Genomic DNA, 14,623 nt, shown 5'->3' on the forward strand with positions numbered 1-14,623 from the left:
TATGGGGGCTTTGGAACGATGGGTTATAAGGAGGTTTGGAAAAAACTTCTATTTCGGCAGCTCTTCAATGACGATACGAGAGACTGAATTCCATCCAGTAGAAGCATCACCTCTTGGGTAATCTGCACAAGTACCAACCCAGATAGCAACATCCACCAACCCAGCGCTGATTCCTTCACAAAGTCCTTCCACTGTTTAAAGACAAACATTGTATCTTATTTCAAATAATCAGTATCACTTATTTCACTGATTTTTTTTTCCATATCCTGATTTATATAGTTAACATGCCAAAGAACAGCAGTTCAGTGCAACTCTCTCTACAGAAACTGCATTAGGTAAGGTTACTATGTTGTTAATGTTTAAATCTTTAGGGGGGGAGAACATTGTCTTCCAGGGTACCATGGCCTCGGTAGAAACTATCTGCAGCCAAATGTTTTTTAAACCATAATACAAAGTTTTAAAAGTAATTTAATTTTATGATCATCTATAGGAATAGTTTTTAACCATACACAGTTCCTTATTTCTGTCCATTTTTTCAACAGTCTCCACTGTAGTGGCAGTACTAATGGGAGACATGAGTAGAGTGGTGGAAAACCCATTCTGATACTTCACAGAAAGGCCTATTATGGCCACACAAGTGAGATTTCATGGATTTTCTTGTTACTTTAGAGAAATATTACCCCGGGGGAAGAGAGACAGAGTCAGAGGCCTTCTGTCATAGGCAAAAAGCTGAGCTGCTAGCTTCCCATGACCTTAGGCCTGTTACAAGCAGCAGTTGTTCTCCTGTGAAATCTTCTAGCCTATTCTGCTGCGCTGTGGTGAATATTCTCTATGCTACAACATCTGGTAAGTTAGATGTTGCAAGCCTTTGGTTTTATATACAATTTCTCTCAGCATATGTCTATAATTCAAGGTATTAAGGGGGACATATGGTGTAAGTATATTTTAGTTGTTACTCCCATTTTCCCTATATCATCATCTTTTGATATTGAACAAGAACTGTTGTTGTGATTTGCCCTTTTCTTAGAGGGCATCATGTAAGATGTGGACAACTAATTGTTCCGAATATGATTTGGTTTAGCTTTTAACGTATAGGTCTCACTGGTGAAGATGGGTTTGTGTTGGAAACTCCAGCAGAAATTAGTCTGCCCAAGAATATTGCATGCAATTCCATACCTGATACAAATAACTGCACAAAAGACAATACAGGTCCAATACATAAACTGCCTGCTTAGAAGGTGGTATCCCAGTTTCACCAAAGCACTAGTGCTATTTAGTTATACTGCAGTTGGGCATAGTGTCACACATGCCATTTTTTATCCTAATTTGAAGCAGCAGTAGTTGTTTAATAGAAACCTATCAAAGCTCAATGGGTTGGGCTGGATAAGGTAAGTCTCTTCATCTCTAACTTCTTGAATTTACTTAAAGTATGACTAAAGCTAGTAAAACCGTAAAAATGGAGTGGCAGCAAACCCAAATCCACAAGAAAAACTAGAGTTACTGTATTTTTAATACTTATACTGAATTTTGACACAGGTGGGAAAAATCAGCTAGCAACTGTCCCTCTCTGCCTCCCCTTTATGGACCCTAGACTTCTAAATAGATGTCCTTATGAGGTTCCCCATGTCACTTGTTAACTGCATCCTTATCTTGAACTCCATTCCTAAATACATGGCTTTGACATACATACCTGAAGAAGTGCGATGTATATTAATAGTTGAATTCAGCTCTGGGCTTCCTTGGTCTAAATAAATTATGGCTTCAATAGGAAGTGGCCCAGAACATTCGGCTCCATTAAATGTAAAATACCACCGCTGGCAGCATGCATTTTTGCATTTGAGTCGAAGTGATCCACTGAAGAGAACTCTTAGAGCACTGTTAGAGCGCATCTTTGTGAATGTACATTCCTAAGGAAAATAAGAATAAATTGTTGGCTGTGGCTTTTGAACCCACTTCACTAATTCTTTTGAGAATACATTAATCACCTTCTCTGTTCTCCCCATTCATTCCCCTGCTCCTTTTATTAAAAACTAGGACCTGACAAGTAAGTCAGTGCCCCAAAATACTGATCGGTGTTTCAAACACACCAGAGGATGGGGGAATGTTGAGATCCTATATTTTAATATGAGACAATGTATGCTGTCAAGTTAGGTATCTAAATATCTTTGGGGCTTTCCTTTCTCTCTTCTTTCTTTCCCAACACTCTCCTTCCTTGCAGGTAAGGAGAGTATTACCAGCTCTCTCAAGCCAGTCCATACTCCACACAAAATGTTAGCCAGAAGAGGTTGATGGAAAGATGCAGGGTTATCTTGGTGCTGTACAAGGTGGATAAATTAGGTTTTTTAAAGAAGTTTTAATAGGGATTATTTAAACCAGATTTTCTAAATTTTAAATATTTGCTTTTTAAAATGACAAGTTATGTTAAAGCCTTCATTAACTATATTTAAGTGATTTTAATAAGTTCTACATATTTGCTACCAAAGTTTTAAAGAACATCAAACCACTGGCTCAGCACATGGACACGAGAGTTTCCTGAGGTGTTAAACGAGCCTGACACAACAGTAGCCTCTTCTGCAGGTACAGAGAGAATATTTTCTTCATTACAGTTTATTCAGTTAGTTCAATGACTTGTTCATTCAAAGTTAAGAAACTGATTGGGAGTTGAAAAAGTTTCAGGAAACCTGTTTTCCTTTTCCAATCTATGAATAAAAACTAGGTGTGAGAGGATGAGATTTCCTAGTTCTAAAATCTTGAAGGACGGGGTGACCAGAAACAATCACTTCAATTCAACAACTACAGATAATTTTGTAACTCAGTTTTAAATGCAAATCATGTTTTGATAATTTTTTTTCCTCATGTATCCTCCACATTTTAGTTTTATTTAACTAATAAAACATTAAAATGCTGTGTATGTATTTTTACTTGAACTCCCATTTCCATTCAAGTCAAGCTTAAAATAAATCACAAGTAAAAAAACCCCACAATCATCTAGTAAATAAATACACCATTCATTATTTTCTGATGTAAAAATTAAAAATCTAAATAAATGTAAATTATGCAGAATAATTTCTTAAATAAATATATATAGATGTGGTTAGCAAAAAGAAGTATCAAATTTCATGTAAATGCTACATTTAGTTGCCAATCAACATGTTTTATGGTTACCCACCAATGAGAATCAACTTTTCTTTAGGAAAGTAACTCAAAAGTATAAATGCAAAACAAGACTCAAATCAATTCTTGAAATCAAAGTTTCCTGCTTGCCGGTTAAAATCATGATTAAAACCGGTGACTTAAAATCAGTCCATCCTATTGCAGTACACTGATGCAAGGTAACAAGGGATGTGTTTGAAACCTGAATCCCTACATAATATAATTTTATGATTTCTCTCTTCATCACTTAGGGGCTTTCTGGATTTAGCAGTCACAAGACACTGTTTTCATGAAAACTGCAAGACTCTTAATATGATAGTCTATAAAATTTAGTAGAAAACATTTTCAGTTGAATTTTTAATTGTGCCCCTCCGCCTACCCAATGCTGAATAACTTGCTGCTTGGGCCCATTAAGGGGCAGTTCTAAAGTAAATGGAAATTAGATATTTATTGTATCTATTGAATTGGTTCTCATACTGTGACTGCAACTGTATTACTTAATCAAAGTAGGCCTACCAATCTCAGGCTTGATGTGTTGCTCCTAGGGGGTTGGGAATTTTTTTTTTTTTCTTTCTGGTCATCTTCCATACCTATTGTGTTGTTTTTTTTTCTTACTTTAAAATCTCATACTGAGAGGCCTGAACTAAGGATACAATATTTTTGTTGAACTGGTTAGGACTTGTTGATGCTGCACAAGTCTCACCAGTCGGTTAGCCAGTTATCTCTGTAATCCATGCACCCAAAACCTTGGCTTCCAGTTCTACTGCTTCAAAAGGGAAAACTGAATATGGGTCTGCTGTATGTACCTAGAACAACCCAGCTCTCTCACCTGTAGCTTTATTACTGAAATAAGACACCTGGAGTGTCCAATCAGTTATTACACATAATAGAAATGGGCCTGAACTAAAACTCTAGCTGGGATCAACCTTGAATGTTGAAGAAAGTTTCCATCACCAGCTGCTGTGGTGTTGCTTTAACATCAGACTACAACATCACGTGTGCTTACTTACTGCAATTTTCCCAAGATCTATGCCATAATTCAGTGCACTCCATGAACACTGTTTAAAGTTGGGTGTCCAAGACTCCTCAATGCTTTCTCGCATACATTCTCCTTTTTCTCCTTTCAGCCCGTCCCGACCAGGGATTCCAGGTGTCCCAGGAATTCCATTGATTCCAGGGTTTCCATCTCGTCCAGGAACACCACCAGGTCCTTGTAAACACATTCCATTATACTGAAAAACATAACCTTTTTTCACACTTTGCTTATTGATTCTAAGGCTGAAAAATAGTGTTGCTTACTTTGTACAAGATAGGAGTCTGTTATAGAAGGCCATGAAAATTCCTCTATTAGTGAGAAAAGAGGGGCAAGAAATGGCATTGCCTCTCAAATACTGAAAATTAAATGAATATGTTAAAACTGGCAGCTGAGTTTGCTGTGAGTGGGATATCAAAGATAGATGCAGGGTGGGATGCATTAATAGGAAACATTCATATATGTTAACTACAAAACTGCATGGAAAAGTGTACATGCCCCTTACCTTCCAAAAAAGTTTCCCCAGATTACAATATTAATATGGTCAATTGCTGGCCTCAAACTATGATGGTACACCTTGCTTTCACATTTTAACCAACTAGACTGTGATAGTAATAGTGTAAATTTAACATTTGGGAGAGAGGAAGATGAAACTCAGATGGGGCTCTCTCTTCTTCTCTGCCCTCAATCCCCAAACTATTTGGACCCAGAGCTGTGCAGGATGGACCCCAGGCAGTTCCACCTGTCCCCACCCATGCAAGCTCCAGGGAATAACTCCAGAGAGGAGACAATTTGGGGGTGCAGACAAAGCCAGGAGAAGGAGACATAGAAGAAGCTGCAACAGGAACCTTTGGACACTGCTGATGTCCACTACATTTTTTATCTTGAACATTAGGTCCCATCTGCTGACTGGGTGCTTATTCCAATCCTCACCCATTCATCGAGTCTCTTCACCTCCTACTGTCCTGCTCTTTTCTTGCCTTCTGTCTCATGCTTATCTCCTTCCCTTTTTCCTTTTGTTCAATTAATCCCCACCCACCAAACCCTAATCAAAAACAAAAAACAAAATTGAAAGAGAATTATGCAACTAACATGACACTTTCAAATCATAACATTGCTCCTGCTTGTATGTTATTTTCCTTCTTCCCTTCCCTTTGACTGACTTGTCTATTTAGATTATAAACTCTTCAGGGCAGGGACTGTCTCTTAACCTATATTTGGATAATGCTCGGCATAACAGGGCCGCCCCACTGTGATACAAATAATAAATAAAATGAAAAGTCCTACTAAGGAAGTAAATTGAGATCCAGAATAATGAACTTTTGACATTTCCTACAATATTCAAAAAGAAAGAATCACTGTTGGCAAATACAGTAACAAGAACATGCCAGTGAAACATTTGATCAAGGAGCAGATCCTTAAAAAGGCTCAATGAATATTAGTCTGGTCTCAGAGATACCTACAAAACTAATAAGCAAGACAGTTATGTGAAGACATTTTCATTTCTTACAGTACTACTTGTACCAATTTATTTGATACATTTTGCCTTTAATATTGAAACTGGTTGTAATGTTGCCTAGTTCTGATTTCTTTAATATGACAGATGAATAGAAAAATGTTAAGAAAGTTGAACTCAGTAGAAGTTGGGGGCACTCATCTCTTCACAGGATCAGGCCCACTATCTGGAACATGTGAAAAGCATGGTCTTACAAATAAAATATGCTATTTAGCTATTCTTTGCTTTAACTTAGTAGCTCTCAACTTTTCCCGACTATTGTATCCCTTTCAGGAGTCTGATTTGTCTTGTGTACTCCCCAAGTTTCACCTCAATCTCAATTAAAAAACTACTTGATTACAAAATCAGACATAAAAATACAAAACTGTCACAGCACACTTACTGAAAAATTGCTTACTTTCTCATTTACCATATAATTATAAAATAAATCAACTGGAATATAAATATTGTGCTTACATTTCAGTGTACAGTATATAGAGCAGTATAAACAAGTCATTGCTGTACAAAAGTTTAGTTTGTACTGACTTTGCTAGTGTTTTTTACATAGCCTGCTGTAAATCTAGGCAAATATCTAGATGAGTTGATGTACCCTGTGGAAAACCTCTGCATATCTACGGGGTACATGTACCTCTGGCTGAGAACCACTGATTTAGCTGACCTGGACATTTTAGTTTTAGATTCCACCAGGGGGCAGAGCTAGCCAAAAAGAGGGTGCTCCAGACTGATCTAACATTAAAGAAATGTTGAATATTTCCAGAGAGGGAGGTTTAAACTGTTGCAGACCCAGAAACTCATGTATGCAAAAGAATTACATGGACTTTGGTCTCCTCTTCAGCCAAACCGATCTGTACTCACCAGATCAATTATTTTCACATATGGTATGCTGCTTTTGAAGTGGAATGAGCATCTGGTTGTAAAATGACAATGTTGTGTCTGTTGAAGCAAGCCGACCCCTTGTCATGTTTTTGGTTCTATTTTTGAAGGAGTTTGTGTCAAAGTTATTTTAGCTGACACAGTTAGTATACATCTACTTAAGTATATTTCCTTAACTTCCACTAATTTATCTGAGTCATAGATCTCAGCCTGCCAAGCTGAAAAATGGGATGCAGTGTCGGGCAAATATTCAAGATGAGGGACACAAAAATATTTGTTCATACAGAAAACTTAAACGGTGGGATTCACTCCTTTAACTTCCCATAACCTCAGATTCATTATTCCTTATTCTTTTATATAAAAAATGTTCAACAATGACAGTGAGATGGCACCAAAGCTGTGTGGAACACAGGTGGCTTTGGGACTGAAACTAGTGATAGCCCTCAAACGGAAGTACATTTGAAGGGTATGATCTAGGTACATCTGCTGACAATGGCATCTACATACCAAAACCAGCAGCACCCTCTCCATCCTAAAAAAATATAAGTGTTAGTGAATACAAGTGTGGGATCCCTGCAAAGACTTGCCTTTGTCTGGAGGGAAAAAAAATCCATGCCACTGGTTTTCCATGGCTCAATAGCCTTCAGTGCATTTGTAGTTGCAATCAAACAGCATCTGGAAACGTGCCATGTATAAGCAGCAGTGTGAATTTGTTTACACTTGGGAAAGTGGGATTTAATAAAATGAGAGTTTTGCAGCTTTTTGTGGCTCTTTACTTTAAAAGTAACCTTTTTTCTTTATCTTGTCCTTTATTTACTATTCGAGTTTAGTTAATAAGGGCTTTAAAAAATCAGTTTTGCCTAGGCGATGTCTTAGTAAGGAAGGATAGCAGTTCACAGTCCACTCTTTTTTATAGAAACAATCCAGCCACATTAACTTGGCCTTGCTTCCTCATGCGGACATGACTGGAGAGAAGGGTATGTATTACTTTAACCACAGACTCCAGACTCTGCTATGTGAAAATCTGAGGAAACAGAGTCTGCATCTGGAAAGAAATAGCTTCCATGAAGACAAATCCATTCTAAACATTTCCCTGCATCATCACAATCAGTGAGCAATAAAATGTAGAAAAGAAGATAAATCAAATTACTCATCCTTCCTGCAAAAATGACCCAGCATAATTGAGTCTATGGTCAGGTCTTCAAGTTATAACTGGGTTTGGGACAGGGGAACTGTCCTGGCTGGCAGAAGGGAGCTGTTCTCCCAACAATAGACACTTTGCAGAGACTGGCCCCTAGAGCTGCTCTAGCCTCTTCCTGGGATAAAGCAAAGGAGAGGATTGGGTGGTTCCAACCCTTTGAATGAGAAAGCAGCAAGGAAGATTCTCCAGCAGCTCCTCACTTGTTACTGTAACCTCAAATCCACAACATCACCCGCAACGTTGTCCACCAGCTCCCCCCACATCAGACCCCTCTGCCCCCAGCCTCCCACTCTAACCCTCCTAACCCTTTTCAGGCCCCCCAGACTTCCACTCCAGCCCTCCTAACCCCTCTCCAGGCCCCCCCGCCCCCAGACTCCCACTCCAGCCCTCTTAACCCCTCTCCAGGCTCCCCCTGCCCCCAGACTCCCACTCCAGCCCTCTTAACCCCTCTCCAAGGCCCCCCTGCCCCCAGACTCCCACTCCAGCCCTCTTAACCCCTCTCCAAGGCCCCCCTGCCCCCAGACTCCCACTCCAGCCCTCTTAACCCCTCTCCAAGGCCCCCCTGCCCCCAGACTCCCACTCCAGCCCTCTTAACCCCTCTCCAGTCGCCCCTGCCCCCAGACTCCCACTCCATCCCTCTTAACCCCTCTCCTGGTCCCCCCTGCCCCCAGACTCCCACTCCATCCCTCTTAACCCCTCTCCTGGTCCCCCCTGCCCCCAGACTCCCACTCCATCCCTCTTAACCCCTCTCCTGGTCCCCCCTGCCCCCAGACTCCCACTCCAGCCCTCCTAACCCCTCTCCAGGCCGCCCCTGCCCCCAGACTCCCACTCCAGCCCTCTTAACCCCTCTCCAAGGCCCCCCTGCCCCCAGACTCCCACTCCAGCCCTCTTAACCCCTCTCCTGGCCCCCCCTGCCCCCAGACTCCCACTCCAGCCCTCCTAACCCCTCTCCAGGCCGTCCCTGCCCCCAGACTCCCACTCCAGCCCTCCTAACCCCTCTCCAGCCCCCCCCTGCCCCCATCATCTACTCGTAGCCCCACTGCAGCCCCTCCCTCGCCCCCATTGCTCCGTCCCTCTCTCCCGACCCCTTGCTCCACAGTCCTCCGCTGCTCCCGACCCCTCCATTCCCATCCCCTATTTCCGCGGCGCGCGCAGACTCACCACGTCCACCACCTCCCTCTGGCGCAGCGGCTTGTGCTTCCCCTTCGGGCTCTCGGACTCCCCGAGCGGCGGGGCAACCAGCAGCAGCAGCGCGGCCAGGAGCAGCGAGGCGGCGGCGGGCGGAGAGCGCATGGTGCGGGGCTGCCGGGGGCGCGGGGCCGGGCTGGCTGGGAGCTGAGCGAGCGTGCGGCGGGATTAGTCAGTGTCTGCAGCGCCCCGCAGCAGCGCGCTGGATAAATGAGCCTTTCACAGCCCGGAGCCTGAGCTCCCTCCCTGGGGACGCCAGGAATTTCCATCCTGTAACAGGGCAGCAGCTCCGCGCCTGAGCCGTCCGGCCACAGCCACAGGCCCGCCGGGGCTTCCCGCCCCCGCATCGCCCGGCACCGCCGCCCCAGCCTCAGGCGCCCTGCAGCCGGCTCTCACGGGGCAAGTGTGCTGGGGCTGTGTGCCCCGGGCCCTTAGCACGGGCACCGTACAAGCGTACCGCCTGCGCCCCGGGCCCTTAGCACGGGCACCGTACAACCGTACCGCCTGCGCCCCGGGCCCTTAGCACGGGCACCGTACAAGCGTACCGCCTGCGCCCCGGGCCCTTAGCACGGGCAACCTACAACCGTACCGCCTGCGCCCCGAGCCCTTAGCACGGGCAACCTACAACCGTACCGCCTGCGCCCCGAGCCCTTAGCACGGGCAACCTACAACCGTACCGCCTGCGCCCCGGGCCCTTAGCACGGGCAACCTACAACCGTACCGCCTGCGCCCCGGGCCCTTAGCACGGGCACCGTACAACCGTACCGCCTGCGCCCCGAGCCCTTAGCACGGGCACCGTACAACCGTACCGCCTGCGCCCCGGGCCCTTAGCACGGGCAACCTACAACCGTACCGCCTGCGCCCCGGGCCCTTAGCACGGGCAACCTACAACCGTACCGCCTGCGCCCCGGGCCCTTAGCACGGGCACCGTACAACCGTACCGCCTGCGCCCCGGGCCCTTAGCACGGGCACCGTACAAGTGTACCGCCTGTGCCCCGGGCCCTTAGCACGGGCAACCTACAACCGTACCGCCTGCGCCCCGGGCCCTTAGCACGGGCACCGTACAAGCGTACCGCCTGTGCCCCGGGCCCTTAGCACGGGCAACCTACAACCGTACCGCCTGCGCCCCGGGCCCTTAGCACGGGCACCGTACAAGTGTACCGCCTGTGCCCCGGGCCCTTAGCACGGGCAACCTACAACCGTACCGCCTGCGCCCCGGGCCCTTAGCACGGGCACCGTACAAGCGTACCGCCTGCGCCCCGGGCCCTTAGCACGGGCACCGTACAAGCGTACCGCCTGCGCCCCGGGCCCTTAGCACGGGCACCGTACAAGCGTACCGCCTGCGCCCCGAGCCCTTAGCACGGGCACCGTACAAGCGTACCGCCTGCGCCCCGGGCCCTTAGCACGGGCACCGTACAACCGTACCGCCTGCGCCCCGGGCCCTTAGCACGGGCACCGTACAAGCGTACCGCCTGCGCCCCGGGCCCTTAGCACGGGCACCGTACAAGCGTACCGCCTGCGCCCCGGGCCCTTAGCACGGGCAACCTACAAGCGTACCGCCTGCGCCCCGAGCCCTTAGCACGGGCACCGTACAAGCGTACCGCCTGCGCCCCGGGCCCTTAGCACGGGCACCCTACAACCGTACCGCCTGCGCCCCGAGCCCTTAGCACGGGCAACCTACAACCGTACCGCCTGTGCCCCGGGCCCTTAGCACGGGCAACCTACAAGCGTACCGCCTGCGCCCCGGGCCCTTAGCACGGGCACCGTACAAGCGTACCGCCTGCGCCCCGGGCCCTTAGCACGGGCACCGTACAAGCGTACCGCCTGCGCCCCGGGCCCTTAGCACGGGCACCGTACAAGCGTACCGCCTGCGCCCCGAGCCCTTAGCACGGGCACCGTACAAGCGTACCGCCTGCGCCCCGGGCCCTTAGCACGGGCACCGTACAACCGTACCGCCTGCGCCCCGGGCCCTTAGCACGGGCACCGTACAAGCGTACCGCCTGCGCCCCGGGCCCTTAGCACGGGCACCGTACAAGCGTACCGCCTGCGCCCCGGGCCCTTAGCACGGGCAACCTACAAGCGTACCGCCTGCGCCCCGAGCCCTTAGCACGGGCACCGTACAAGCGTACCGCCTGCGCCCCGGGCCCTTAGCACGGGCACCCTACAACCGTACCGCCTGCGCCCCGAGCCCTTAGCACGGGCAACCTACAACCGTACCGCCTGTGCCCCGGGCCCTTAGCACGGGCAACCTACAACCGTACCGCCTGTGCCCCGAGCCCTTAGCACGGGCACCGTACAAGCGTACCGCCTGCGCCCCGAGCCCTTAGCACGGGCACCGTACAAGCGTACCGCCTGCGCCCCGGGCCCTTAGCACGGGCACCGTACAACCGTACCGCCTGCGCCCCGAGCCCTTAGCACGGGCACCCTACAACCGTACCGCCTGCGCCGCGGGCCCTTAGCACGGGCACCGTACAAGCGTACCGCCTGTGTCCCGGGCCCTTAGCACGGGCAACCTACAACCGTACCGCCTGCGCCCCGGGCCCTTAGCACGGGCAACCTACAAGCGTACCGCCTGCGCCCCGGGCCCTTAGCACGGGCAACCTACAAGCGTACCGCCTGCGCCCCGGGCCCTTAGCACGGGCACCGTACAACCGTACCGCCTGCGCCCCGGGCCCTTAGCACGGGCACCGTACAACCGTACCGCCTGCGCCCCGGGCCCTTAGCACGGGCACCGTACAAGCGTACCGCCTGTGCCCCGGGCCCTTAGCACGGGCAACCTACAACCGTACTGCCTGCGCCACGGGCCCTTAGCACGGGCACCGTACAAGCGTACCGCCTGCGCCCCGGGCCCTTAGCACGGGCACCGTACAAGCGTACCGCCTGTGACCCGAGCCCTTAGCACGGGCACCGTACAAGCGTACCGCCTGCGCCCCGGGCCCTTAGCACGGGCAACCTACAACCGTACCGCCTGCGCCCCGAGCCCTTAGCACGGGCACCGTACAAGCGTACCGCCTGCGCCCCGAGCCCTTAGCACGGGCACCCTACAACCGTACCGCCTGCGCCCCGAGCCCTTAGCACGGGCAACCTACAACCGTACCGCCTGTGCCCCGAGCCCTTAGCATGGGCACCGTACAAGCGTACCGCCTGCGCCCCGAGCCCTTAGCACGGGCAACCTACAACCGTACCGCCTGCGCCCCGAGCCCTTAGCACGGGCAACCTACAACCGTACCGCCTGCGCCCCGAGCCCTTAGCACGGGCAACCTACAACCGTACCGCCTGCGCCCCGAGCCCTTAGCACGGGCACCGTACAAGCGTACCGCCTGCGCCCCGAGCCCTTAGCACGGGCACCCTACAACCGTACCGCCTGCGCTCCGAGCCCTTAGCACGGGCAACCTACAACCGTACCGCCTGCGCCCCGAGCCCTTAGCACGGGTAACCTACAACCGTACCGCCTGTGCCCCGGGCCCTTAGCACGGGCACCGTACAAGCGTACCGCCTGCGCCCCGGGCCCTTAGCACGGGCACCGTACAAGCGTACCGCCTGCGCCCCGGGCCCTTAGCACGGGCACCGTACAAGCGTATCGCCTGCGCCCCGGGCCCTTAGCACGGGCACCGTACAAGCGTACCGCCTGCGCCCCGAGCCCTTAGCACGGGCACCCTACAACCGTACCGCCTGCGCCCCGGGCCCTTAGCACGGGCAACCTACAAGCGTACCGCCTGCGCCCCGGGCCCTTAGCACGGGCAACCTACAAGCGTACCGCCTGCGCCCCGGGCCCTTAGCACGGGCACCGTACAACCGTACCGCCTGCGCCCCGGGCCCTTAGCACGGGCACCGTACAAGCGTACCGCCTGCGCCCCGGGCCCTTAGCACGGGCACCGTACAAGCGTACCGCCTGCGCCCCGGGCCCTTAGCACGGGCACCGTACAAGCGTACCGCCTGTGCCCCGGGCCCTTAGCACGGGCAACCTACAACCGTACTGCCTGCGCCACGGGCCCTTAGCACGGGCACCGTACAAGCGTACCGCCTGCGCCCCGGGCCCTTAGCACGGGCACCGTACAAGCGTACCGCCTGTGACCCGAGCCCTTAGCACGGGCACCGTACAAGCGTACCGCCTGCGCCCCGGGCCCTTAGCACGGGCAACCTACAACCGTACCGCCTGCGCCCCGAGCCCTTAGCACGGGCACCGTACAAGCGTACCGCCTGCGCCCCGAGCCCTTAGCACGGGCACCCTACAACCGTACCGCCTGCGCCCCGAGCCCTTAGCACGGGCAACCTACAACCGTACCGCCTGCGCCCCGAGCCCTTAGCACGGGCAACCTACAACCGTACCGCCTGCGCCCCGAGCCCTTAGCACGGGCAACCTACAACCGTACCGCCTGCGCCCCGAGCCCTTAGCACGGGCACCGTACAAGCGTACCGCCTGCGCCCCGAGCCCTTAGCACGGGCACCCTACAACCGTACCGCCTGCGCCCCGAGCCCTTAGCACGGGCAACCTACAACCGTACCGCCTGCGCCCCGAGCCCTTAGCACGGGCAACCTACAACCGTACCGCCTGCGCCCCGAGCCCTTAGCACGGGCAACCTACAACCGTACCGCCTGCGCCCCGAGCCCTTAGCACGGGCAACCTACAACCGTACCGCCTGCGCCCCGAGCCCTTAGCACGGGCACCGTACAAGCGTACCGCCTGCGCCCCGAGCCCTTAGCACGGGCACCCTACAACCGTACCGCCTGCGCCCCGAGCCCTTAGCACGGGCAACCTACAACCGTACCGCCTGCGCCCCGGGCCCTTAGCACGGGCAACCTACAAGCGTACCGCCTGCGCCCCGGGCCCTTAGCACGGGCACCGTACAACCGTACCGCCTGTGCCCCGGGCCCTTAGCACGGGCAACCTACAACCGTACCGCCTGCGCCCCGGGCCCTTAGCACGGGCACCGTACAACCGTACCGCCTGCGCCCCGAGCCCTTAGCACGGGCACCCTACAACCGTACCGCCTGCGCCCCGGGCCCTTAGCACGGGCAACCTACAAGCGTACCGCCTGCGCCCCGGGCCCTTAGCACGGGCACCCTACAACCGTACCGCCTGCGCCCCGGGCCCTTAGCACGGGCAACCTACAAGCGTACCGCCTGCGCCCCGGGCCCTTAGCACGGGCACCGTACAACCGTACCGCCTGTGCCCCGGGCCCTTAGCACGGGCAACCTACAACCGTACCGCCTGCGCCCCGGGCCCTTAGCACGGGCACCGTACAACCGTACCGCCTGCGCCCCGAGCCCTTAGCACGGGCACCCTACAACCGTACCGCCTGCGCCCCGGGCCCTTAGCACGGGCAACCTACAAGCGTACCGCCTGCGCCCCGGGCCCTTAGCACGGGCACCCTACAACCGTACCGCCTGCGCCCCGGGCCCTTAGCACGGGCAACCTACAAGCGTACCGCCTGCGCCCCGGGCCCTTAGCACGGGCAACCTACAAGCGTACCGCCTGTGCCCCGGGCCCTTAGCACGGGCACCGTACAAGCGTACCGCCTGTGCCCCGGGCCCTTAGCACGGGCAACCTACAACCGTACTGCCTGCGCCACGGGCCCTTAGCACGGGCACCGTACAAGCGTACCGCCTGCGCCCCGGGCCCTTAGCACGGGCACCGTACAACCGTACCGCCTGCGCC

General features: G+C 52.5%; 1 protein-coding gene across 1 annotated transcript; it reads right to left on the reverse strand.

The window, feature by feature from the left end:
• Positions 1 to 45: 45 nt before the first annotated feature.
• On the reverse strand, positions 46 to 9,069 carry CTHRC1 (collagen triple helix repeat containing 1). The gene is made up of 4 exons (XM_077808906.1): positions 8,938 to 9,069; positions 4,164 to 4,385; positions 1,691 to 1,907; positions 46 to 191 (listed from the first exon to the last, which is right to left on the reverse strand). The coding sequence occupies exons 1-4, from the start codon at positions 9,067 to 9,069 to the stop codon at positions 49 to 51; spliced, it is 714 nt and encodes a 237-aa protein (XP_077665032.1). The 3' UTR covers positions 46 to 48.
• Positions 9,070 to 14,623: the final 5,554 nt, after the last annotated feature.

The sequence above is a fragment of the Eretmochelys imbricata genome, chromosome 2 (assembly GCF_965152235.1).
Source record: "Eretmochelys imbricata isolate rEreImb1 chromosome 2, rEreImb1.hap1, whole genome shotgun sequence".
Taxonomy (NCBI): Eukaryota; Metazoa; Chordata; order Testudines; family Cheloniidae; genus Eretmochelys; species Eretmochelys imbricata.

What these genes read in the sequence shown, in the direction of transcription:
- CTHRC1 (XM_077808906.1), bottom strand. Translation starts at nt 9,069, where the DNA reads ATGCGCTCTCCGCCCGCCGCCGCCTCGCTGCTCCTGGCCGCGCTGCTG. An exon ending in TAGATCTTGGGAAAATTGCA is followed by an intron (nt 1,908 to 4,163) that starts GTAAGTAAGCAC and finishes TATTTTCCTTAG; the next exon opens with GAATGTACATTCACAAAGAT. An exon ending in TATACATCGCACTTCTTCAG is followed by an intron (nt 192 to 1,690) that starts GTATGTATGTCA and finishes GTCTTTAAACAG; the next exon opens with TGGAAGGACTTTGTGAAGGA.